General features: G+C 43.2%; 1 protein-coding gene and 1 pseudogene across 2 annotated transcripts; both read left to right on the forward strand.

Moving 5' to 3' along the window:
• Positions 1-377: 377 nt before the first annotated feature.
• LOC129861927 (meiotic recombination protein DMC1/LIM15 homolog) lies at positions 378-6,548 on the forward strand (annotated as a pseudogene).
• Positions 5,960-27,400, forward strand: LOC129861911 (eukaryotic peptide chain release factor GTP-binding subunit ERF3A-like). Of its 2 annotated transcripts, none has more exons than XM_055933108.1 (14): positions 5,960-6,046; positions 7,420-7,461; positions 10,330-10,593; positions 10,729-10,762; positions 10,940-11,017; positions 11,116-11,296; positions 11,629-11,783; positions 18,376-18,516; positions 21,275-21,368; positions 22,879-22,959; positions 24,284-24,457; positions 26,004-26,093; positions 26,444-26,612; positions 26,754-27,400. In XM_055933108.1, exons 2-14 carry the CDS (start codon positions 7,440-7,442, stop codon positions 26,804-26,806), a joined length of 1,536 nt encoding a protein of 511 aa, XP_055789083.1. In that variant the 5' UTR covers positions 5,960-6,046; positions 7,420-7,439; the 3' UTR covers positions 26,807-27,400. The 2 variants fall into 2 exon arrangements, with proteins under 2 accessions (XP_055789083.1, XP_055789074.1); XM_055933099.1 differs by having other exon boundaries at positions 5,974-7,083.
• Positions 27,401-27,528: the final 128 nt, after the last annotated feature.

Here is a 27,528-nt window from a genome sequence, read left to right on the forward strand (position 1 = left end):
TCATTGACTCTGTACCGGTACCCCCTGTATATAGCCCCGCTATTGTTATTTACTGCTGCTCTTTAATTATTTGTTATTCTTATCTCTTACTTTTTTAGGTATTTTATTAAAACTGCACTGTTGGTTAAGGGCTTGTGAGTAAGCATTTCACTGTAAGGTCTACACCTGTTGTATTCGGCGCATGTGACTAATACATTTGGTTTTAGATTAACTGTTTTGTACAGATAATTATTAGACTCAAGTTGAAAATGCTGGTGAACATTCAAATACTTTTAGTTTTTTTTAAAATCACAAAATAAATGCACTGTGTCTTTACTAGTCCTGTACTAGTACTAGTCCTGGACCATTGTTATACTAACTTCCGCGACGCATATAAGGCCCTCCCCCGCCCTCCTTTCGGAAAAGCTGACCACGACTCCATTTTGTTGATTCCAGCCTACAAACAGAAATTAAAACTACAAGCTCCCGCGCTCAGGTCTGTTCAACGCTGGTCCGACCAATCTGAATCCATGCTTCAAGACTGCTTTGATCACGCGGATTGGAATATGTTCCGCACGGCGTCCAACAACAACAATGATGAATATGCAGATTCGGTGAGCGAGTTCATTAGGAAGTGCATTGACGATGTCGTACCCAGAGCAACGATTAAAACATTCCCAAACCAGAAACCGTGGATTAACGGCAGCATTCGCGTGAAACTGAAAGCGCGAACCACTGCTTTTAACCAGGGCAAGGTGACCGGAAACATGACCGAATACACAAAGTGTAGCTATTCTCTCCGCAAGGCTATCAAACAGGCTAAGTCCCAGTACAGAGACAAAATTGAATCGCAATCCAACAGCTCAGACACAAGGGGTATGTGGCAGGGTCTACAGTCTATCACGGATTACAAAAAGAAAAGCAGCCCCGTCGCGGATCAGGATGTCTTGCTCCCAGATAGGCTAAATACCTTTTTTGCCCGCTTTGAGGATAATACAGTGCCACTGACACGGCCCACTACCAAAACCTGCGGGCTCTCCTTCACTGCAGCCGAGGTGAGTAAAACATTTAAACGTGTTAACCCTCGCAAGGCTGCAGGCCCAGACGGCATTCCCAGCCACGTCCTCAAAGCATGCGCAGACCAGCTGGCTGGTGTGTTTACGGACATATTCAATCAATCCTTAGCCCAGTCTGCTGTTCCCACATGCTTCAAGAGGGCCACCATTGTTCCTGTTCCCAAGAAAGCTAAGGTAACTGAGCTAAACGACTACCGCCCCGTAGCACTCACTTCCGTCATCATGAAGTGCTTTGAGAGACTAGTCAAGGACCATATCACCTCCACCCTACCGGACACCCTAGACCCACTCCAATTTGCTTACCGACCCAATAGGTCCACAGACGACGCAATCGCAACCACACTGCACACTGCCCTAACCCATCTGGACAAGAGGAATACCTATGTGAGAATGCTGTTCATCGACTACAGCTCAGCATTTAACACCATAGTACCCTCCAAACTCGTCATCAAGCTCGAGACCCTGGGCCTCGACCCCGCCCTGTGCAACTGGGTCCTGGACTTCCTGACGGGCCGCCCCCAGGTGGTGAGGGTAGGAAACAACATCTCCACCCCGCTGATCCTCAACACTGGGGCCCCACAAGGGTGCGTTCTGAGCCCTCTCCTGTACTCCCTGTTCACCCACGACTGCGTGGCCATGCACGCCTCCAACTCAATCATCAAGTTTGCGGACGACACTACAGTGGTAGGCTTGATTACCAACAACGACGAGACGGCCTACAGGGAGGAGGTGAGGGCCCTCGGAGTGTGGTGTCAGGAAAATAACCTCACACTCAACGTCAACAAAACAAAGGAGATGATTGTGGACTTCAGGAAACAGCAGAGGGAGCTCCCCCCTATCCACATCGACGGGTCAGTAGTGGAGAAGGTGGAAAGTTTTAAGTTCCTCGTGTACACATCACGGACAAACTGAATTGGTCCACCCACACAGACAGCGTTGTGAAGAAGGCGCAGCAGCGCCTCTTCAACCTCAGGAGGCTGAAGAAATTCGGCTTGTCACCAAAAGCACTCACAAACTTCTACAGATGCACAATCGAGAGCATCCTGTCGGGCTGTATCTCCGCCTGGTACGGCAACTGCTCCGCACACAACCGTAAGGCTCTCCAGAGGGTAGTGAGGTCGGCAGAACGCATCACCCGGGGCAAACTACCTGCCCTCCAGGACACCTACACCACCCGATGTCACAGGAAGGCCATAAAGATCATCAAGGACAACAACCACCCAAGCCACTACCTGTTCACCCCGCTATCATCCAGAAGGCGAGGTCAGTACAGGTGCATCCAAGCAGGGACCGAGAGACTGAAAAACAGCTTCTATCTCAAGGCCATCAGACTGTTAAACAGCCACCACTAACATTTAGCGGCCGCTGCCAACAAACTGACTCAGCTCCAGCCACCTTAAAAATGGGAATTGATGGAAATTATGTAAAAATGTACCACCAGCCACTTTAAACAATGCCACCTAATATAATGTTTACATACCCTACATTACACATCTCTTATGTATATGTATATACTGTACTCTATATCATCTACTGCATCTTGCCATCTTTATGTAATACATGTACCACTAGCCACTTTAAACTATGCCACTTTATGTTTACATACCCTACAGTACTCATCTCATAGGTATATACCGTACTCTATACCATCTACTGCACCTTGCCTATGCCGTCTGTACCATCACTCATTCATATATCTTTATGTACATATTCTTTATCCCTTTACACTTGCGTGTATAAGGTAGTAGTTGCGGAATTGTTAGGTTAGATTACTTGTTGTTATTACTGCATTGTCGGAACTAGAAGCACAAGCATTTCGCTACACTCGCATTAACATCTGCTAACCATGTGTATGTGACTAATACATTTGATTTGATTTGATTAGCGGACTGAGTGCGGGAAAACATCTTTCCTCCAAAGACTACAAATTACGCCATTTATTTTCCCCATAGGCTTTGTTCAAACAACCATGGCGGAGGTAATGCTTACAAAAAGACACCATTACTATTTCTCTTTATTGGAGAAGCAGTGTTTGCCTATCTTCATACTGTACAGTCTTTGATTTTAGCTTGCTTGCCAGCCTGTCTACGGTTGTCAGTTTTGTTAGCCACTAGCCATCTCGTTGCTACTACTAGCATCATTTTAGGTTTTTCTTGGTAGAATGAATTGTTGTAGCTAGGAAGTTAGCTACAACTCTTTGATAATCATTGATAACAAACAACATAGCTAATATATTTTTTGGTGATGGTAACTTCCATCTGGCCTAAATGGTGTGTCAGACACAGTCAGATCATATGTTACTTCTCAACATGGACTTCAAACTGAGGTTGTTTTGTCATGTTCTTTACCTCCAGGAGTCCTTTTTCCAAGACATAGACACCCTACAGAAGCATGGAATTGTGAGTATATCTGAAAACAAGGTCAAGGACAGTGGTTAGACAGCGCTGACCCTTGACAGAGTTTATAATATGTTATAGATACTTAGTCATGGGTAGGTAGATAGACCAACTCAAGATTACACCTCAAAACTAATAAGTAAACAACCCCCACTCTCTCTCTCTCGTTCTCTCTCCCTCCATCCCACCCTCCATCCATACAGAACATGGCAGATTTAAAGAAGCTGAAGTCTGTGGGTATTTGCACAGTGAAGGGGATCCAGATGACCACATCTGTGTAACATCAAGGGCCTTTCGGAGGCCAAGGTGGACAAGATCAAAGAAGCTGCTGGGAAAATGTTGGTGAGAGACTCACCTGAGTCTACTTCAGACTCAGTTTTTCATGATTAGTTTTGTTGTAAAAAAACAACAACATTTATTCAACATACAATTGTAAGGCAAACTCACAATCCTGTTGCAGCTGGTCGCCTAGTATGTTGAATACATTTTTATTTCATTTTATTTTATTTTAGACCAAAGGTTTCCTGACAGCATTTGAATACAGTGCGAAGAGGAAACAATTGTTCCGCGTCACCACTGGAAGCATAGAGTTTGAGTTGCGATTCGCCACATGCTCATATGTTCATAACTTTTCATAGTAATACATTTTCAGTACTCCTATTTTTCTCTTCTGATCCGTCTGTCTTCAGTAAACTACTTGGGGGAGGTATGGAGAGCATGGCAATCACTGAGGCATTTGGAGGTGAGCTCTGTGTGTCCCCAAGTCAAAGATATGATAAATCTCATGCTCATGATGCATAAGACAAGAAGTTAAGGCCCAATGGCTAACATTAACCTGACCTGAGTCAGATATAAAACCTGTTTTTTTTCTTCATACTTTCATAGTAAATGTTTTGTCCCTCAGAGTTTCGGACAGGCAAGACCCAGCTCTCTCACACACTCTGTGGTAAGTGAATGGTTGAAGGGTATTTTCGGTAGTCCCAGTTAGGTTGTACTGTCTTGGAAGTCAGGTTTCAGAAATATTCAGTTATTACTACATTGGTTCTTGTCATTTAGTCCGTGTCTCTGTTGTTCTCCAGTCACAGCCCAGCTTCCTGGAGAGGATGGCTAAACAGGAGGAAAAGTAATCTTTATCGACACAGAGAACACTTTGTATCCTAATTTACCCGAGCTCTAATCTATAAAGTCAGATTTGCATCAGTCTAAAATCACCCGTACCATTGCAAGTATTTCTGAGGATACAGGGTCATAAGTATCACAGTTTTTTTTTATTCACATGACTCAGCTAATAGATTCTCTTATGAAATCCTATGTTTTCCTTAACCTGATGTGACCCTCTAGTCGTCCAGACAGGCTGAAGGACATAGCAGACAGGTTCAACGTGGACCATGATGCTGTGCTGGACAATGTGTTATACGCCCGAGCCTACACCAGTAAGACATCTAACTTACTCATTAAACAGTACCTCTCTATCATTACTGCCTAAACCTGAGAACATATTGTCTGAAGAAAGCTGTTTCACAATGTTAGATAGAAATGTTAAGTATACATTTTGAGTCTGTTGTTTGTACATTTTTTACTGTATACATTTTAAGATGACTTCTGTGTTTTCTAATGGGTACTTATGACATCAGAGGATAAGGCTTTTGTATGGTTTGGGCCTTGCATCTTGGACTTACCGTACTGCACTACTATGTACCTAATTAGGTTTCAACTTCAGGTGAACACCAGATGGAGCTGTTGGATTTTGTGGCGGCCAAATTCCACGAGGAGGGAGGCATCTTCAAACTTCTGGTATTAAATGAAAAGAAAATACACTGCTCAAAAAAATAAAGGGAACACTTAAACAACACAATGTAACTCCAAGTCAATCACACTTCTGTGAAATCAAACTGTCCACTTAGGAAGCAACACACACATGCTGTTGTGCAAATGGAATAGACAAAAGGTGGAAATTATAGGCAATTAGCAAGACACCCCCCAAAACAGGAGTGATTCTGCAGGTGGTGACCACAGACCACTTCTCAGTTCCTATGCTTCCTGGCTGATGTTTTGGTCACTTTTGAATGCTGGTGGTGCTCTCACTCTAGTGGTAGCATGAGACGGAGTCTACAACCCACACAAGTGGCTCAGGTAGTGCAGTTCATCCAGGATGGCACATCAATGCGAACTGTGGCAAAAAGGTTTGCTGTGTCTGTCAGCGTAGTGTCCAGAGCATGCAGGCGCTACCAGGAGACAGGCCAGTACATCAGGAGACGTGGAGGAGGCCGTAGGAGGGCAACAACCCAGCAGCAGGACCGCTACCTCCGCCTTAGTGCAAGGAGGTGCAATGCCAGAGCCCTGCAAAATGACCTCCAGCAGGCCACAAATGTGCATGTGTCTGCTCAAACGGAAACAGACTCCATGAGGGTGGTATGAGGGCCCGACATCCTCTTGACTTTTGCATAAACCTTGGATTGATGGAGATGGGATATATATTTTTTATATTAATTCATACATATTGATATTCATGTCTTCCTCTCTCCTCTCCCTAGAGTACAACGTTGCAGTGTTTGTCACCAATCAGATGACTGCAGACCCTGGAGCTGGGATGTCGTAAGTGACTAACCTGATGTAGTGACTAGGGGTCGGTTTGGAATTGGACGGAAACTCACTCACTTGGCTAAAGTTCTAACATGTTTTGGCCTGTAATTCTGATCTGAGGGTTTCTCTTGTCTTTGTCAGGTTCCAAGCTGACAGGTAATTTGTCTTAAAGTTCACTTACTCAATATATGTTCTCATTATTCCTTAGTAATAAATCATTGTAAAGAAGTGGTCAAATAGGATTTTCTCACCTATAGAGAAAGATCTACCTCCTCTCATAGATTCATTATTTTCCATGGTCTCCTGCAGTCCTGAGATGCCTGAAAACGAGGCCACTTTCGCCATCACTCCGGGAATTGCTGATGCCAAAGAGTGAAAGACCCTCATGGATTCACCATTAGGCAGCTTTTTTCAAATCATAACTGATTTGAATACTTATACTGTTTCTCTGTACTATTTAATGTTAGAATGTTTGTTGTTGGGTTTTGTAAAATACAGGATGTGTATACTCTGATTAGTATACTGTTTTTAATGTTCATATTTACCGGTTTACTGAGTGGAGCTAGACAGCTTTACGTTCAACCCCACCTTCCAGAATGCATTATTCTGTAGTTCCATTACCCCCTCGAGGAGCCATCCTAGCGGTTCGTTGTGGAACTGTAGGTTTACGTCTCTCTCTCTCTCGTCGGTCTCGTCTCCGTGAGACACCGGCTCACCATATGCCTCCCAAAACAAGACACAGTGAAGCATCGCGAATTATTTTAACATAAGTAGCTAGATAACAGAACGGACATCAAGCCAGTTGCGTTTTTCACAGTCAAGCCAGCTAGCTAGCTTAGCTAACTCTGCCATGGACCCGCGAGACACAGCCCCGGATTCGTGGGAGCAGGAGGAGGATGCCGAGGCCCGAGCCGCCGCGGGACTCCAGTCCGCTCTCGCCGCTCTCAACGTCAATGCCAAGCCGTTTGTCCCGAATGTCAACGCGGCGGTGTTTGTACCGACCTTCTTTCAAAGCAGCCCCACGGAAATCCCAATATCCGACGGTCACGGTAGGTTAGGGCGTGATGTTGTGGAGTGTTGTAATAACGGGATTTTGACAGCTGCTCTTATTGCCTGGAGTTAGCCAGGCTAGCTACAGTAGCTAGCTAGATAACGTTAGCTATCTTGGGGTTTTAACGTTAGCTAGCAAGCCTACTAGACTAGTGTATGATATTGCTCAACCCCAATGTGACTGTTTTGACATGATGGTGCAACGTTTATAGCTAGGCCTACTGCTCATGATGCTATTATTATTGTTAAGCCATCACCCATACTGGATTCCTATTCCAAAAGCTCCAATATCCATTTAATGCCAATGATAAAAGCAACAACTTGTCTCTTCACAGGTGCTGACCCAGTTGCCAGCATGGAGCTGTCAGAAACAGTTGGTATGTGTTTTTTGTTTATTACTATATTATTATGTAGCTAACTATTCTTCCATCTTTTACTTCCCTTTGCCACTCAGGTGTGTTGTACTTTACACAATGTTATTGTTTTGGACAATCACAGACTTATCAGATTGTTTGTTGAAGATGTGTATCACAGGTGTTTTTTAAAAAACCTTTAGGTTTCAATCGTTATTTTTTACCTGCAGAAGGTTGCCTTGCCAACTTCCACCCAACTCATTCCAGAAGAGATTACAAATGTCCGTCAGTCAGTATTGTCTACCATTCATTCATTCAGACATTGAAACATCTCTTCAGGCCTACTGCTCACTGGGAGGTAGCCTAGGCCTGAAGGCCAGTTCTGGGAGACATGACAAGGTCCAACTGGGAGGGTTGGCAGGCTCCCACTCCCTACATGCTTATCTATAGCATGATGCAACATCACAGGCCTATGCCTAAAATATACTAGTACACTGGAACACGTGGAAACAGATAGAGGATATGACGTTTGTTAGACTGGTATAACCAAATCGGGCAGTCCAGTTGTTGTATTTTCAGGGAATGTTGCTGTAGAGGTACTATGTTGACCAGCCCTATATATGTTTTACATTTGGCCAGAGAACACTGTGCACATCTACTCAGGTTACATACGCCTGATTTATCTGTTAGTGTGACACCTGGCTGAAACTGTAGCCTGCCAGAGAGAGAGAGAGATAGAGAGGACATGAGGGGAGTGAGTTCTGAGTGACTGTTGAAGTTACCTCGTGGGTTTATAGTTCAGAACAAAGATGCCGTTTTTGTAATGTGTGGTTTATTTTTTCTGTGGTGTTGCATGCAATGTAAGCATGCCTCTGAGCAGTTGTCATCATGACCTTCTCCAGATTGTGAATGACACGTGTTGAGAAGGGAACAGGCATTGTACATGTTTAAGTGTTTAATTTCATGGATGAGGAGGTGAAGGCCTTGTGAACAGAGATGCTGCTATGGGAAGAGTTTTTCTGAAGTACTAATCTGCATCAGTGCTAGATTAACTAGAATTTCTTTAAAGAATGCATTTAATTTGTTCAATATACAGTAAAGTTATCTAGCTATCACTACTATCGCTACAAAGCTATATCAATATTAAATAAGGATATTGAACATCCATGGTATACAGTGCCTTCAGAAAGTATTCACGCCCCTTGACTTTTTCAACGTTTTGTTGTGTTACAGCCTGAAATTAAAATTGATTAAATTGGGATTGTGTGTCACTGGCATACACACAATACCCTATAACGTCAAAATGGAATTATGTTTTTAGAAATGTTTACAAAGTCATTAAAAATGAAAAGCTGAAATTTCTTGAGTCAATAAGTATTCAACCCTTTTGTTATTGCAAGACTAAAATAAGTTCAGGAGTAAAAATGTGCTTAACAAGTCACATAATAAGTTGCATGGATTCACTCTGTGTGCAATAATAGTATTTAACATGATTTTTGAATGACTACCTCATCTCTGTACTACATACATACAATTATTTGTATTGTCCCTCAGTTGAGCAGTGAATTTCTAACACAGATTCAATCACAAAGACCAGGGAGGTTTTCCAATACATTGCAAAAAAGAGCACCTATTGGTAGATGTTGAAAAAGAAAAGAAGCCAACATTGAATATCCCTTTGAGCGTGTTGAAGTTATTAATTAAACCTTGGATGGTGTATGACTACATCCAGTCACTTCAAAGATACAGGCATCCTTCCGAACTCAGTTGCCAGAGAGGAATGAAACCTCTCAGGGATTTTACCATGAGGCCGATGGTGACAGAGTTACAGAGTTTAATGGCTGTGATAGGAGAAAACTGAGGATGGTTCAACAACATTGTAGTTACTCCACAATACTAACCTAAATATCAGAGTGAAAAGAAGGAAAAGAAGAAAAATATCCCAAAACATGCATCCTGCTTGCAATAAGGCACTAAAGTAAAACTGCAAGAAATGTGGCAAGGAAATGAACTTTATGTCCTGAATATAAAGCGTTATGTTTGAGACAAATCCAACACAACACATCACTCTTCATATTTTCAAGCATGGTGGTGGCTCCATCATGTAATGGGTATGCTTGTCATTGGCAAGTTTTTTTAGGATAAAAATAAATGGAATAGAGCTAAGTGCAGGTAAAATCCTAGAGGATGGTTTAGTCTGCTTTCCAACAGACACTGGGAGACATATTCACATTTCAGCAGGACAATAGGCCAAATATACATTGGAGTTGCTTACCAAGACGACATTGAATGTTCTTGATTGGTCTAGTTACAGTTTTGACTTAATCAGCTTGAAAATCTATGGCAAGACTGGAAAATGGCTGTCTAGCAATGGACAGCTGTAATCGCTGCAAAAGTTGATTCTAACATGTATTGACTCAGGGGTGTGAATACTTATGTAAATGAGATTCCTAGAATTTCTAAAAACATGTTTTCACTTTCTCATTGTAGGGTATTTTGTGTAGATGGGTGAGAAAAGGTTTTATTTAATTAATTTTGAATTCAGGCTGTAACACAACACAGTGTGGAATAAGTCAAGGGGTATGAATACTTTCTGAAGGCACTGTAGGTGACCACAACTATGTAATACATGTGTAATAAGCCAATTTCATTGTCATAGTGTATGAGGTCAGAGATCAAAGAGCATTGTTTGAAGAGAACGTGCAGACACCGTGCAGTTCCGCACACAGTTTAGATTAACAGTGTGCCGGTACTCTCCTCTCTGTTCACAAGCTATCTCATATACCCATCATGCACCTGTGAAATCTGCTGGATGTGCGGACTACCTTCAACAAAAGAGCATTGTTTCATGGTCTACATCAGTGGTAAACAAGTGCCGCTTTTGTTCTTTAGCTCCAGTGGAGAACGGAGGAGGGACAGAAGCAGACATGATGGTGGAGGTGGAGACGTGGGAGCAGAAAGAGGAGCCCGGGGAAGGAGAACCAGGAGGAGGGGGAGCCCTGGGAGGAGAGGGGGGTTCCAGTGAGGAGGTGCAGGGAAATGAGGAGGAGGAGATGATGGAAGAGGAGGAGGAGCTGCCCATGCTCAAAGTAATCCCCCTCCCACCAGACGCCCCGAAGAAGGAGCATGTCAATGTGGTGTTCATCGGGCATGTGGGTGCGTTCCTACTGTATACTATTACCTCATGGTCTTCTTTCCTACATCATTTTTTTTTATTCCTGGACAGAGAGCAAGTGCTGTTAGAAATTGTCTGTATTCATTTGGATTGAAGAACAGTTTTCATTTTTTCAGATGCTGGTAAATCAACTATTGGAGGTCAGATCATGTGAGTAATAACATGGTTATCAATAACTATTCCAAGATTCAGGTTACTGAAGATGGCTTAACATTTTCTTCTACGGTATGATATCCATTGCTACTAATGCCATGGCTATCTAGAAATAAAATGTTCTCTCCTATATTCATCAGATCAGGCAATCTCTGTTTATCTTTCTTATTGGAGGTATTTGACAGGAATGGTAGAGAAAAGAACACTGGAGAAATATGAAAGAGAAGCCAAAGAAAAGAACAGAGAAACATGGTGAGTTTACCTTCTGGTGTGACTAGATTCAGTTATGTATATGCTTGGAAATAAAAATGACAGACTATTTCATCTTGTATCCGTATCTTGCTCGCCAGGTACCTGTCCTGGGCTCTGGACACCAACCAGGAGGAGAGAGACAAGGGGAAGACGGTGGAGGTGGGGAGAGCCTACTTTGAGACAGAGAAAAAGCACTTTACTATCCTGGATGCCCCCGGCCACAAAAGCTTTGTCCCCAACATGATCGGTGGGGCGTCACAGGCTGACCTGGCAGTGCTGGTGAGTTTTCCCAAACAATGCTTAGTGGAAGGCATTTCACTGGCCACTTTTCATATCTGCTGCGTCGAGGCAAAACAGGCCCCTGTGTCACTGTTAGTTGTATCGTTGCCAGTAGACAAGTTGACTGAGACTGCATTTGTTTAGCAATGGATTTTGTGTGATAAGAAGAGGACTGACTTAACTCTATAATGAGAGAGTATTTTCTAATATGCATTCTAGTTCTGAAAAGTCTACACAGTAGATAATGTACAGTACCTGTAAGGTGTACCCTAGTGTTTATCATTATCTTCTGCACCCTATGCTAGTCTAACGTAACCCTATGTTGTGGTCAGGTGATCTCGGCCAGAAAAGGAGAGTTTGAGACAGGCTTTGAGAAGGGGGGTCAGACGCGGGAGCACGCCATGCTGGCCAAGACGGCTGGAGTCAAACACCTCATCGTCCTCGTCAACAAGATGGACGACCCCACTGTCAGCTGGAGCTTGGAAAGGTAACAGTCAGTCCAATGTACAGTGCATTCGGAAAATATTAAGACCCCTTGACTTTGTTCACATTTTGTTACATTACAGCCTTATTCTAAAATGGATGAAATCTATATTTTTTAATCAATCTACACAATACCCCATAATGACAAAGCAAAAACAGGTTTGTAGACATTTTTCAGATGTATAAAAAATTAAAAAGAGAAATACCTTATTTACATAAGTATTCAGACCCTTTGCTATGAACCTCGAAATTGAGCTCAGGTGAGTCCTGTTTCCATTGATCATCCTTGAGATGTTTCTACAACTTGATTGGAGTCCACCTTTGGTAAATTCAATTGATTGGACATGATTTGGAAAGGCACACACCTAGCTATATAAGGTCCCACAGTTGACAGTGCAGGTCAGAGCCATGAGGTCGAAGGAATTGAGAGACAGGATTGTGTCGAGGCACAGATCTCGGGAAGGGTACCAAAATATTTCTGCAGCATTGAAGGTCCCCAAGAACACAGTGGCCTCCATCATTTTTAAATGTAAGAAGTTTGGAACGACCAAGAGTCTTCCTGGAGCTGGCCGCCTGGCCAAACTGAGCAATCGGGGGAAAAGGGCCTTGGTCAGGGAAGTAACCCCAGAAAATCTCAAGTGTTATTACATACAGCCAGTAAGAACTATTGGATATTAAAGCGATGTCAATTTACCATAATTACGACCGGGAATACGTCTTTCCTGGAGCGGATCCTTTGTTTGGACCTTCACCCTGGACATGCGATCTCATCCCAAAGGCTGACCCAAAACAACGTGGTCGCAGCAGGAGAGGCAGACGGAGCGGCCTACTGGTCAGACTCAGAAGGCGAGGACACCATCCACCGCTTCCGAGCATATTACTCGCCAATATCTAATCTCTAGATAACAAGGTGGACGAAATTAGGGCACGAGTTGCCTTCCAGAGAGACATCAGAGATTGTAACATTCTCTGTTTCACGGAACATGGCTCACTCTGGATATGTTGTCAGGGTCGGTACAGCCACCCGGTTTCTTCATGCATCGCGCCGACAGAAACAAACATCTCTCTGGTAAGAAGAAGGGCGGGGGTGTATGCCTTATGATTAACGACTCATGGTGAAATCACAACAACATACAGGAACTCAAGTTTTTTTTGTTCACCCGACCTAGAATTCCTAACAATCAAATGGGATATGTTCCGGATAGCGTCAGACAATAACATTGACATATACGCTGACTCGGTGAGCGAGTTTATTAGCAAGTGCATCGGAGATGTCGTTCCCTCTGTGACCATTTAAACCTTCCTTAACCGTGGATTGATGGCAGCATTTGCGCAAAACTGAAAGTGCGAACCACCACTTTTAATCATGGCAAGGCGACCGGAAACACGACCGAATACAAACAGTACAGCTATTCCCTCCGCAAGGCAATCAAACAAGCAAAGCGTCGGTATAGAGACAAAGTAGAGTCGCAATTCAACGGCTCAAACACGAGACGTATGTGGTAAAGTCTACAGTCAATCACAGATTACAAAAAGAGAACCAGCCCCGTCGCGGACACCGACGTCTTGCTCCCAGATAAATTAAACATATTCTTTGCTCGCTTTGAGGACAATACAGTGTCACTGACACAGCCCGCTACCAAAGCCTGTGGGCTCTCCTTCTCTGTGGCCAACGTGAGTAAAACGTTTAAACGTGTTAACCCTCGCATGCCTGCCGGCCCAGACGGCATCCCTAGCCGCGTCCTCAGAGCATGCGCAGACCAGCTGGCTGGTGTGTTTACGGACATATTCAATCTCTCCCTATCCCAGTCTGTTGTCGCCACATGCTTCAAGATGGCCACCATTGATCCTGTTCCCAAGAAAGCCAAGGTAACTGAACTAAATGACTATTGCCCCATTGCACTCACTTCTGTCATCATGAAGTGCTTTGAGAAACTAGTCAAGGATCATATCACCTCCACCCTACCTGATACCCTAGACCCACTTCAATTTGCATACCGCCCCAATAGGTCCACTGACAATGCAATCGCCATCACACTGCACACTGCCCTATCCCATCTGGACAAGAGGAATACCTATGTAAGAATGCTGTTCATTGACTACAGCTCAGCATTTAACACCATAGTACCATCCAAACTCGTCATTAAGCTCGAGACCCTGGGTCTCGACCCCGCCCTGTGCAACTGGGTTCTGGACTTTCTGACGGGCCACCCCCAGGTGGTGAAGGTAGGAAACAACATCTCCACCCCGCTGATCCTCAACACTGGGGCCTCACAAGGGTGCGTTCTCAGCCCTCTCCTGTACTCCCTGTTCACCCATGACTGCGTGACCATGCACGCTTCCAATTCAATCATCAAGTTTGCAGACGACACTACAGAGGTAGGCTTGATTACCAACAACTACAAGACAGCCTACAGGGAGGAGGTGAGGGCCCTCGGAGTGTGGTGTCAGGAAAATAACCTCTCACTCAACGTCAACAAAACAAAGGAGATGATCGTGGACTTTAGGAAACAGCAGAGGGAGCACCCACCCATCCACATTGACGGGACAGGAGTGAATGTGGAAAGTTTTAAGTTCCTCGGCGTACACATCACAGAAAAACTGAAATGGTCCACCCACGCAGACAGCGTGGTGAAGAAGGTGCAACAGCGGCTCTTCAACCTCAGGAGGCTGAAGAAATTTGGCTTGTCATCTAACTCACAAACTTTTACAGATGCACAATCGAGAGCATCCTGTCGGGCTGTATCGCAGTCTGGTATGGCAATTGCACCGCCCTCAACCGCAAGGCTTTCCAGAGGGTAGTGCGGTCTGCACAATGCATCACCTGGGGCAAACTACCTGCCCTCCAGGACACCTACAGCATCCGATGTCACAGGAAGGCCAAAAAGATCATCAAGGACAACAACCACCCGAGCCACTGCCTGTTCACCCCGCTATCATCCAGAAGGCGAGGTCAGTACAGGTGCATCAAAGCTAGGACCGAGAGACTGAAAAACAGCTACTATCTCTAGGCCATCAGACTGTTAAACAGCCATCACTAACATAGAGAGGCTGCTGCCAACATACAGACTGAAATCTCTGGCCACTTAAATAAAATAATAAAGGTATCACTAGTCACTTTAAATAACGGCACTTTAATAATGTTTACATATCCTACATTACTCATCTCATATGTACAGTTGATGTCGGAAGTTTACATACACCTTGGCCAAATACATTTAAACTCAGTTTTTCACAATTCCTGACATTTAATCCTAGTAAGAATTCCCTTTCTTAGGTCAGTTAGGATCACCACTTTATTTTAAGAATGTGAAATGTCAGAATAATAGTAGAGAGAAATTTATTTAAGCTTTTATTTCTTTCATCAGATTCCCAGTGGGTCAGAAGTTTGCATACACTCAATTAGTATTTGGTAGCATTGCCTTTAAATTGTTTAACTTGGGTCAAATGTTTTGGGTAGCCTTCCACAAGCTTCCCACAATAAGTTGGGTGAATTTTGGCCCATTCCTCCTGACAGAGCTGGTGTAACTGAGTCAGGTTGTTAGGCCTCCTTGCTCGCTTTTTCAGTTGTGCCGACAAATTTTCTATGGGATTGAGGTCAGGGCTTTGTGATGGCCACTGCAATACCTTGACTTTGTTGTCCTTAAGCCATTTTGCCTCAACTTTGGAAGTATGCTTGGGGTCATTATCCATTTTAAAGACCCATTTGCGACCAAGCTTTGACTTCCTGACGGATGTCTTGAGATGTTCCTTCAATATATCCACATAATTTTCCTGCCTCATGATGCCATCTATTTTGTGAAGTGCACCAGTCCCTCCTGCAGCAAAGCACCCCCTACAACATGATGCTGCCAACCCGTGCTTCACACGGTTGGGATGGTTTTCTTTGGCTTGCAAGCCTCCCCCTTTTTCCTACAAACATAACGATGGTCATTATGGCCAAACAGTTCTATTTTTGTTTCATCAGACCAGAGGACATTTCAAGTACGATCTTTGTCCCCATGTGCAGTTGCAAACCGTAGTCTGGCTTTTTTTATGGCGGTTTTGGAGCAGTGGCTTTTTCCTTGCTGAGCGGCCTTTCAGGTTATGTCGATATTTGGACTTTTACTGTGAATATAGATACTTTTGTACCTGTTTCCTCCAGCATCTTCACAAGGTCCTTTGCTGTTCTTCTGGGATTGATTTGCACTTTTCGCACCAAAGTATGTTCATCTCTAGGAGACAGAGCGCGTCTCCTTCCTGAGTGGTATGATGGCTGCGTGGTCCCATGGTGTTTATACTTGCGTATTATTGTTTGTACAGATGAACGTGGCACCTTCAGGCGTTTGGAAATTGCTCCCAAGATGAACCAGACTTGTGGAGGTCTACAGATTTTTTTCTGAGGTCTTGGCTGATTTCTTTTGATTTTCCCATGATGTCAAGCAAAGAGGCACTGAGTTTGAAGGTAGGCCTTGAAATACATCCACAGGTACACCTCCAATTGACTCAAATTATGTTAATTAAGCTATCAGAATCCAAAGCCATGACATAATTTTCTGGAATTTTCCAAGCTGTTTAAAGGCACAGTCAACTTAGAGTATGTAAACTTCTGACCCACTAGAATTGTGATACAGTATAAGTGAAATAATCTGTCTGTAAAAAATTCTGTCTGAAAAAATTACTTGTGTCATGCACAAAGTAGATGTCCTAACCGACTTGCCAAAACTATAGTTCGTTAACAAGAAATTTGTGGAGTGGTTGAAAAACAAGTTTTAATGACTCCAACCTAAGTGTATGTTAACTTCCGACTTCAACTGTATATACTGTATTCTACACCATCTACTGCATCTTGCCTATCACATTGATCATCCATATATTTACATTTTCTTATTCATCCCTTTACATTTGTGTGTATAAGGTAGTTGTTGTGAATTTGTTAGATTACTTGTTAGATTTTACTGCATTGTCGTAACTAGAACCACAAGCATTTCACTACACTCGCATTAACATCTGCTAACCATGTGTATGTGACCAATAACATTTGATTTGATTTGAACCAAGAACAAGATGGTCACTGACAGAGCTCCAGAGTTCCTCTGTGGAGATGGGAGAACCTTCCAGAAGGATAACCATCTCTGCAGCAGTCCACCAATGAGGCCTTTATGGTAGACTGGCCAGACGGAAGCCACTCCTCAATAAAAGGCACATGACAGCCCGCTTGTAGTTTGCCAAAAGGCAATAAGATTCTTTGGTCTGATGAAACCCAGATTTAATTCATTGACCTGAATGCCAAGTGTCACGTCTGGAGGAAACCTGGCACCATACCTATGGTGGCGGCAGCATCATGCTGTGGGGATGTTATGCCAGCTGCAGGAACTGGAAGACTAGTTAGGACTGAGGGAAAGATGAACGGCGCAAAGTACAGAGAGATCCTTGATGAAAACCTGCTCCAGAGCGCTCAGGACCTCAGACTGGGGCAAAGGTTCACCTTTCATCAGGACAACAACCCTAAGCACACAGCCAAGACAACGCAGGAGTGGCCAAGTCTCTGAATGTCATTGAGTGGCCCAACCAGAGCCCGACTGTCACGTTCCTGACCTTATTTCCTTTGTTTAGTCTTTGTTTAGTTGGTCAGGACGTGAGCTGGGTGGGTGTAGTCTATGTTATGTGTCTCATTGGTTTAGGTGTGTCTGATTTGCCTGATATGGTTCTCAATCAGAGGCAGGTGTTTTACGTTGTCTCTGATTGGGAACCATATTTAGGTAGGCTGTGTTCACTGTTTGTTTGTGGGTGATTGTTCCTGTTCGTGCGTTCATGTTTTTATGTTCTCAAGTTCAGGACTGTAGCGTTGTTGGTTTCTTTCTGTTTATTGTTTTTGTTCATGTTTAAAAGTATTCAAATAAATATGGATACATACCACGCGTTTTGTTCCGATCCTTGCTCCTCCTCAGACGAGGAGGATTACGACGTTCGTTACACTGACCTTGAACCCGAGCGAACATCTTTGGAGAGACCTGAAAATAGCTGCGCAGCAACGCTCCCCATCCACCTGACAGAGCTTGAGAGGATCTGTAGAGAATAATGGAAGAAACTCCCCAAATGCAGGTGTGCCAAGCTTGTAGCGTCATACCCAAGAAGACTCAAGGTTGTAATCACTGCTAAAGGTGCTTCAACAAAGTACTGAGTAAGGGGTCTGAATACTTATGTAAATGTGTTATTTCAGTTTTTATTTGTAATAAATTTGCAAACATTTCTCAAACCTGTTTTCGCTTTGTCATTATGGGGTATTATGTGTAGATTGTGTGTTGATGGATTTAAAAAAAGATTTGATCCATTTTAGAATAAGGCTCTAACGTAAAAAATTTGGAAGAATTCAAGGGTTCTGAATACTTTCCGAATGCACTGTATATACATGCATCTTGTTAGAGAGAGCCAAATGCAGTGTCCCATCTAATGTGTTGTTTGACCCTCATGCTGCATGGCTGGTTATGACAGACAGTCGTAGAATAGGAAAGATATAAAAATGGAGATTGTGTTCCTCAATTAGTCAACATTGTAACATTGATATTGATATTTAACACAGTAAAATAACCCATCCTCCTCCCTCTCCACTACAGGTATGAGGAATGTAAAGAGAAGTTGGTGCCATTTCTGAAGAAGGTGGGCTTCAACCCAAAGAAGGACATCTACTTCATGCCTTGCTCTGGGCTGACGGGAGCCAACCTGAAGGAGCCCATAGAGGAGTGCACATGGTACACGTAAGTCAACCTCCCCTCAGTTCTCTGCAGAAAGTACATTTAAGTCAACCTCCCCTTAGTTCTCTGCAGAAAGTACACGTAAGTCAACCTCCACTCAGTTCTCTGCAGAAAGTACACGTAAGTCAACCTCCCCTCAGTTCTCTGCAGAAAGTACACGTAAGTCAACCTCCGTTCAGTTCTCTACAGAAAGTACACGTAAGTCAATCTCCGTTCAGTTCTCTACAGAAAGTACACATAAGTCAACCTCCGTTCAGTTCTCTACAGAAAGTACACGTAAGTCAACCTCCGTTCAGTTCTCTACAGAAAGTACACATAAGTCAACCTCCGTTCAGTTCTCTACAGAAAGTACACGTAAGTCAACCTCCCCTCAGTTCTCTGCAGAAAGTAGACGTAAGTCAACCTCCACTCAGTTCTCTGCAGAAAGTAGACGTAAGTCAACCTCCCCTCAGTTCTCTCCAGAAAGTACACGTAAGTCAACCTCCCCTCAGTTCTCTGCAGAAAGTACACATAAGTCAACCTCCGTTCAGTTCTCTACAGAAAGTACACGTAAGTCAAACTCCCCTCAGTTCTCTCCAGAAAGTACACGTAAGTCAACCTCCACTCAGTTCTCTGCAGAAAGTACACGTAAGTCAACCTCCCCTCAGTTCTCTCCAGAAAGTACACATAAGTCAACCTCCATTCAGTTCTCTGCAGAAAGTACACATTAGTCAACCTCCCCTCAGTTCTCTCCAGAAAGTACACATAAGTCAACCTCCCCTCAGTTCTCTGCAGAAAGTACACGTAAGTCAACCTCCCCTCAGTTCTCTGCAGAAAGTACACGTAAGTCAACCTCCCCTCAGTTCTCTGCAGAAAGTACACGTAAGTCAACCTCCCCTCAGTTCTCTGCAGAAAGTACAGTTGAAGTCGGATGTTTACATACACTTAGGTTGGAATCATTAAAACTCGTTTTTCAACCACTCCAAAAATGTATTGTTAACAAACTATAGTTTTGGCAAGTCGGTTAGGACATCTACTTTGTGCATGACACAAGTAATTTTTCCAACAATTGTTTACAGAAAGATTATTTCACTTATAATTCCCTGTATCACAATTCCAGTGGGTCAGAAGTTTACATACACTAAGTTGACTGTGCCTCTAAACAGCTTGGAACATTCCAGGAAATTATGTCATGGCTTTAGAAGCTTCTGATAGGCTAATTGACATAATTTGAGTCAATTGGAGGTGTACCTGTGGATGTATTTCAAGTCCTACCTTCAAACGCAGTGCCTCTTTGCTTGACATCATGGGAAAATCAAATGAAATCAGCCAATACCTCAGAAAAAAATTGTAGACCTCCACAAATCTGGTTCATCCTTGGGAGCAATTTCCAAATGCCTGAAGGTACCACGTTCATCTGCACAAACAATAGTACGCAAGTATAAACACCATGGGACCACGTAGCTGTCATACTGCTCAGGAAGGAGACGTGTTCTGTCTCCTAGAGATGAACGTACTTTGGTGTGAAAAGTACAAATCAATCCCAGAACAACAGCAAAGGACCTTGTGAAGATGCTGGAGGAAACAGGTACAAAAGTATCTGTATCCACAGTAAAACGAGTCCTATATCGACATAACCTGAAAGGCCACTCAGCAAGGAAGAAGCCACTGCTCCAAAAACGCCATGAAAAAGCCAGACTACGGTTTGCAACTGCACATGGGGACAAAGATCGTACTTTTTGGAGAAATGTCCTCTTGTCTGATGAAACACAAATATAACTGTTTGGCCATAATGACCATCGTTATGTTTGTAGGAAAAAGGGGGAGGCTTGCAAGCCGAAGAACATCATCCCAACCGTGAAGCACGGGGGTGGCAGCACCATGTTGTGGGGGTGCTTTGCTGGAGGAGGGACTGGTGCACTTCACAAAATAGATGGCATCATGAGGCAGGAAAATTATGTGGATATATTGAAGCAACATCTCAAGACATCAGTCAGGAAGTTAAAGCTTGGTCGCAAATGGGTCTTCCAAAGAGACAATGACCCCAAGCATACTTCCAAAGTTGTGGCAAAATGGCTTAAGGACAACAAAGTCAAGGTATTGGAGTAGTCATCACAAAGCCCTGACCTCAATCCCATAGAAAATTTGTGGGCAGAACTGAAAAAGCGTGTGCGAGCAAGGAGGCCTACAAACCTGACTCAGTTACACCAGCTCTGTCAGGAGGAATGGGCCAAAATTCACCCAACTTATTGTGGGAAGCTTGTGGAAGGCTACCCGAAACGTTTGACCCGAGTTAAACAATTTAAAGGCAATGCTACCAAGTACTAATTGAGTGTATGTACACTTCTGACCCACTGGGAACGTGATGAAAGAAATAAAAGCTTAAATAAATTTCTCTCTACTATTATTCTGACATTTCACATTCTTAAAATAAGTGGTGATCTTGACTGACCTAAGACAGGGAATTATTACTAGGATTAAATGTCAGGAATTGTGAAAAACTGAGTTTAAATGTATTTGGCCAAGGTGTATGTAAACTTCCGACTTCAACTGTACATAAAAGTCAATCTCTTTGTGGGTGCTGAGTGGCGGTTGCTTGTCAAGTCTTTATTTTCATAACAGTCCATCAAATCAATGTATATTTTTTCCTCCTCCATAAAACAGCTCTGCTAACTTCTATGAAGCTATCAAAGTTCTCTCTGTCCCCATAATAATTGATAATCCATAAATGTATTATTAGAAAAGATAATAATTGATTGTCCCAGTTGTTCTTCGTTGACAGGGGGTTGCCATTTATCCCACATCTGGACAGCCTGCCAAGCTTCAACAGAATCACAGATGGCCCTGTCAGATTACCCATCGTAGACAAATACAAGGTGAGCTCAACTGCTGTCATGAGTTATCCCAGTTACATATCTCTAGCTCTGTATTGCACTCAACGGCATAACTTGCATAATTTTAACCACACCATCTTATTCTGTAGTAATTAATAATCCATTATGAATACATTATCTCAGAGTTTGACAAAGGCTTATGAAATGTTTGGTAAAATACAAAGATAATGCAGCACTGTGCAGCTGCTACACACACACACACACACACACACACACACACACACACACACACACACACACACACACACACACACACACACACACACACACACACACACACACACACACACACACTGGCCTTCCCACATCACGTCCAGATGAGGCCCTCTGTTCCGTTCTGGGTGTCCTTCCAAGTCCTCCTTACTGTAGCCAAGGACAGCAGAGCACAGACATTTTCTCCACAAGATAATTTAGCCTTCTGGCACCGGTTTCACCAGCGGGTGTTTTGGAACAGGTTAGAAGGAAGGAAATTATATTGTATAGCTTTCTCAGCAGGTCTTCCGCACATACACACACACACACACTGCTGTGGTTGTGTAAGAGGGGTGTTATGAAACCCAGGAGCCCTAACTAGATCTGCTATTCAGTTGATATAATGGGATTACGGTCCAGTTAATTGGCGGCTGGTTAGGTTGTTAGACTAGCTGGCAGTGGGGATCAACAGCTTAGCGCTAGACGCTAGTACACTCAATGAAGTAATCTTAGGTGGGAGCATAGAAGAGAAAAGAAACAACCATTTTAATTGACTAGACAGAATCAGTTTTTGTTTTTTCATTCATTCAATATAAGTGCTAATTTTCTATGGTAACCTAGTGTGAGCAGAATCCGTAGTAAACTGCAGTGTCCTTCCTAACCCTTAGTACCACTTCCTTTAACTGAGGGGGGTTCTGATGAGCATTTTTCTCTGCTAATACAGGAGTAATAAAGGCCTAGTTCACTCATTTAGTGGATTTAAGCACCATCAGAACCCCTACTTCCCGAGCCAAAAAGGTGAAATGTCTTTCTGTGCCCTTAAGCAAGGCACTTAACCCTAAGTGCTCCAGGGTCGCTGTTGATAATGGCTGACCCTGGCCGTGACTCCATTCTCCGAGGTTTATAAAAGCCTCTTAGATCGGAGTAGAAGATGAGAAAGGAAACAAAGGATGTAGTGTAATAATACAATTTTCTTTAACTTGTAGTAAGTAAGTAGCTTTGAGCCGGACCGGCTCATAGGAGCAGGAGCCTATCTCCTGTTTCTGTAGCATGAGGCAGCTTGACGTACATGTACAACACCCCCTGGACAGGACACTAGTCTATCGCAGGACCTTACCCCCAAACTATCTCCTTAATGTTGAGTGCCGAGCAGAGATGCATCGGGTACCATTTTTACAGTCTTTGGTATGACTCGGCCGGGGATCGATCTCCCAATCTCGGGCTGGACACTAACCACAAGGCCACTGACTATAACTGGTAGAAAACCCTTAACCTGGTCTTGGTTGTGCTCTGTGTTCAGGATATGGGCACTGTGATCCTGGGGAAGCTGGAGTCTGGGTTCATTGCCAAAGCCCAGCAGCTGGTCATGATGCCTAACAGGGTAAGGCTCTCCATAGGTCATTCATCTGTCCTGGAGAGTATACATTACACAAGTGTACAGGAGACCCTTTCACAATTTACATGTACTTTTTAATTTCTTTGGCAGATGCTCTGCAGAAAAACGTCTGCTAAGTAATTAAAATTTAAATTGTGAAAGGGACTCCAGACTTCCACATTACCATGCACTTCAGGTTTGGATTCTCCAACATGTAACCATCTGTGTTAAATACTTTACTTCAGGTTCTAATGTTATATTTCCCTTCCCAGCCCCAGTTTATCTTGCGATTTAATATTACTAATATAATACTTGTTGTATAACATATACACTGAGTGTACAAAACATTAAGAACATCTTCCTAATATTGATTAGTACACCCTTTTGCCCTCAGAACAGCCTCAATTCATTGGGGCATGGACTCTACAAGGTGTTGAAAGCGTTCCACAGGGATGCTGGCTCATGTTGATTCCAATGCTTCCCATAGTTGTCAAGTTGGCTGGATGTCCTTTGGGTGGTGGACCATTCTTGATACACACGGGAAACTGTTGAGTGTGAAAACCCAGCAGCGTTGCAGTTCTTGACACACTCAAACTGGTGCGCCTGGCACCTACTACCATACCCTGTTCAAAGGCACTTAAATCTGTTTTGCCCATTCACCCTCTGAATGGCACACATACACAATCTATGTCTCAATTGTCTCAAGGCTTACAAATCCTTCTTTAACCAGAGGTGGAGCGGGGTCTGCGTCCCGCACCTAAGCTGCCACCGCGGATAGATGCCCACCCAGACCCTCCCCTATAGGTTCAGGTTTTGCGGCCAGAGTCCGCACCTTTTGGGGTTGGGGGGGTACTGTCACGCCCTGACCTTAGAGAGTCTTTTTATGTCTCTAGTTGGTTTGGTCAGGGTGTGATTTGGGGTGGGCATTCTATGTTTTGTTTTCTATGTTTCTTTATTTCTATGTTTTGGCCGGGTATGGTTCTCAATCAGGGACAGCTGTCTATCGTTGTCTCTGATTGGGAATCATATTTAGGTAGCCCTTTTTCCCTCCTTTCAGTGTGGGTAGTTATCTTTGTTAGTGGCACTTTGCCCTGTAAGCTTCACGGTTGTTTTTCGTTTGTTGTTTTGTTGGTGACATTTTAAATAAAAAGAGAAATGAACGCTCACCACGCTCCACTTTGGTCCAGTTCTTTCGGCGGCCGTGACACTCCTCCCCTTCATCTACACTGATTGAAGTGGATTTAGTGACATCAAAAAGGGATAATAGCTTTTGTTTTGTATACTCAGTGTATATACAGCACTATGATACATGTGATGTGTTATCCCCCAGCACACAGTGGAGGTGCTGAGCCTGCTGTCTGACGAGGTGGAGACAGATGAAGCTGTTCCTGGAGAGAACTTGAAGCTAAGGCTGAAGGGCATCGAGGAGGAGGAGATCCTGCCTGGCTTCATCCTCTGTAATGCTGAGAACCTCTGCCACTCCGGACGCACTTTTGACGCTCAGGTAGGCTACGTTCCTTAGGACATGACTAAGGTCATTTAGATCGGTTGGTAGAGCATGGCGCTTGCAATGCCAGGATAGTGGGTTCCATTCCCGGACCACCTGTAGGTAAAATGTACAGTGTATGCACACATGACTGTAAGTTGCTTTGGATAAAAGCTTCTGCTAAATAAATGGCATATGTTATCATTGTCTAGGATTAGTTTACAAAGATACACTGCATCAGAGAAATGCTAAATGATAGTGATGGTAGATTGGATTGACCTAATACAGTTGAAAGTCGGAAGTTTACATACACTTAGGTTGGAGTCATTATAACTTGTTTTTCAACCACTCCACAAATTTCTTGTTAACAATCTATAGTTTTGGCAAGTCGTTTAGGACATCTACTTTGTGCATGACACAAGTAATTTTTCCAACAATTGTTTACAGACAGATTATTTAACTTATAATTCACTGTATCACAATTCCAGTTGGTCAGAAGTTTACATACTCTAAATTGACTGTGCCTTTAAACAGCTTGGAAAATTCCAGAAAATGATGGCATGGCTTTAGAAGCTTCTGATAGGCTAATTGACATCATTGAGTCAATTGGTGTACCTGTGGATGTATTTCAAGGCCTACCTACAAACTCAGTGCCTCTTTGATTGACATCATGGGAAAATCAAAAGAAATCAGCCAAGACTTCAGAAAAAGAATTGTAGACCTCCACGAGTCTGGTTCATCCTTGGGAGCAATTTCCAAATGCCTGAAGGTGCCACGTTCATCTGTACAAACAATAGTACGCAAGTATAAACACCATCAGACCACGCAGCATTATGTTGTGGGGGTGCTTTGCTGCAGGAGGGACTGGCGCATTTCACAAAATAGATAGCATCATGAGGGGGGAAATGATGTGGATGAATTGAAGCAACATCTCAAGACATCAGTCAGGAAGTTAAAGCTTGGTCGCAAATGGGTTTTCCAAATGGACAATGACCCCAAGCATACTTCCAAAGTTGTGGCAAAATAGCTTAAGAACAACAAAGTCAAGGTATTGGTGTGGCCATCACAAATTCCTGACCTCAATCCTATAGAAAATCTGTGGGCAGAACTGAAAAGCATGTGCGAGCAAGGAGGCCTACAAACCTGATTCAGTTACACCAGCTCTGTCAGGAGGAATGGGCCAAAATTCACCCAACTTATTGTGGAAGGCTACCTGAAACGTTTGATCCAAGTTAAACAATTTAAAGACAATGCTACCAAATACTAATTGAGTGTATGTAAACTTCTGACCCACTGGGAACGTGATGAAAGAAATAAAAGCTGAAATTAATCATTCAACTATTATTCTGACATTTCACATTCTTAAAATAAAGTGGTGATCTTAACTGACCTAAAACTGAATTTTTACTAGGATTAAATGTCAGGAATTGTGAAACTGTGTTTAAATGTATTTGGCTAAGGTGTATGTAAACTTCCGACTTCAACTGTATGTAAACTCCAGTACTTGCACCTCTGCTATTTTCTCTGGTGTTTTATTATTATTTTTAAATTACTTTGTTTTCAGATTGTCATCATTGAGCATAAATCCATCATCTGCCCAGGTTACAACGCAGTCCTACACATCCACACCTGTATTGAAGAAGTACAAATCACAGTGAGTTACTAAGTTACATTAGCTTGTTAACAACCCCTAACCTAATCACAGTGAGTTACTAAGTTACATTAGCTTGTTAACAACCCCTAACCTAATCACAGTGAGTTACTAAGTTACATTAGCTTGTTAACAACCCCTAACCTAATCACAGTGAGTTACTAAGTTACATTAGCTTGTTAACAACCCCTAACCTAATCACAGTGAGTTACTATGTTACATTAGCTTGTTAACATCTCCTAACCCAACCGGGTCTCTATCCAAGTATAGCCTGCCCACCACATGTATCTTCTCGGTCAGTGAATAATGTTCATTACTAAATAAACCTGTATTCAAGTCAATTCTCTCCTCAGGCCTTAATCTGTCTAGTGGACAAGAAGACCGGTGAGAAGAGCAAGACGCGACCTCGCTTTGTCAAACAGGACCAGGTGTGCATCGCCCGGCTACGTTGTGCTGGAACCATCTGCCTTGAGACCTTCAAAGACTTCCCACAGATGGGGAGGTTCACCCTACGAGATGAAGGTTGTGTGTGTGTGTTCCTGTGGGATTGTTTTATACCATGTTTTGTTTCTATTGATGAATATCAAAAAGCTTTAAACAACAAAACCAGTGCCAATGGAGTACCAAAGGTTTTTATAAGTATGGAATTGTCTCCCTTTTCAGGCAAAACCATTGCTATTGGCAAAGTGCTGAAGCTGGTACCAGAGAAGGACTAATGTGAAGCAGCATGGAATCCTGGGACAGTTGTCATGAAAGAGAAGGAAGCTGCTGACGCCTACCTAGCCAGCCACCCCCTCTTACATACCACTATCTGTTGAAGACGAGGAGGAGAACAAATCATGTTTGAAAATAAAGAAGAAACTTAAAAAAGTGACTGAATCAGTTTTTATGATGAACAATGTTAATGAAAGACAAGTCCAGTGTGTCAGCTTTCTCATATTGAGAGCTCAGCTATGCCACTAATGTAGCCACTACCCTTTCCCAGGCCAACCTCACTCTGTGCTGGTCCACCTTTTGTTTTGGAAATGGGAATGTATGCGTTGTGACTTCGTTTGGAAAGGAAGGGACTAGCGTTGCATCCGGTTGCATCATGTTTGGACCATAATTAGCTAGTTATACGCATTCAAATCCCAAATATTATACCGAAATGGTAATATTTTGGTTGTAGGTATCGCCATACCAAAATCATAATCTGGTATGTTCACACGCACACAATGAAACAAACATGGTTCCTGTTGTGAACGTGTGTTGTCATGTTACCAATCAACAACAATGAAAATAAAGTATCAAACTGAGAGAGAAAAATTAAAGGCTCTGTTTTTCTCAATTTCTTACAATGTTCATTTGGCCTTTGGGGAATGGTTTCCACTAGTTACCACAGCCACAAAGTCAAAATTGGTCTAAATGTAAGGAGGGGTTGAGGTTAGGGTTAGGTTAA

The sequence above is a fragment of the Salvelinus fontinalis genome, chromosome 1 (genome assembly GCF_029448725.1).
Source record: "Salvelinus fontinalis isolate EN_2023a chromosome 1, ASM2944872v1, whole genome shotgun sequence".
NCBI lineage: Eukaryota > Metazoa > Chordata > Actinopteri > Salmoniformes > Salmonidae > Salvelinus > Salvelinus fontinalis.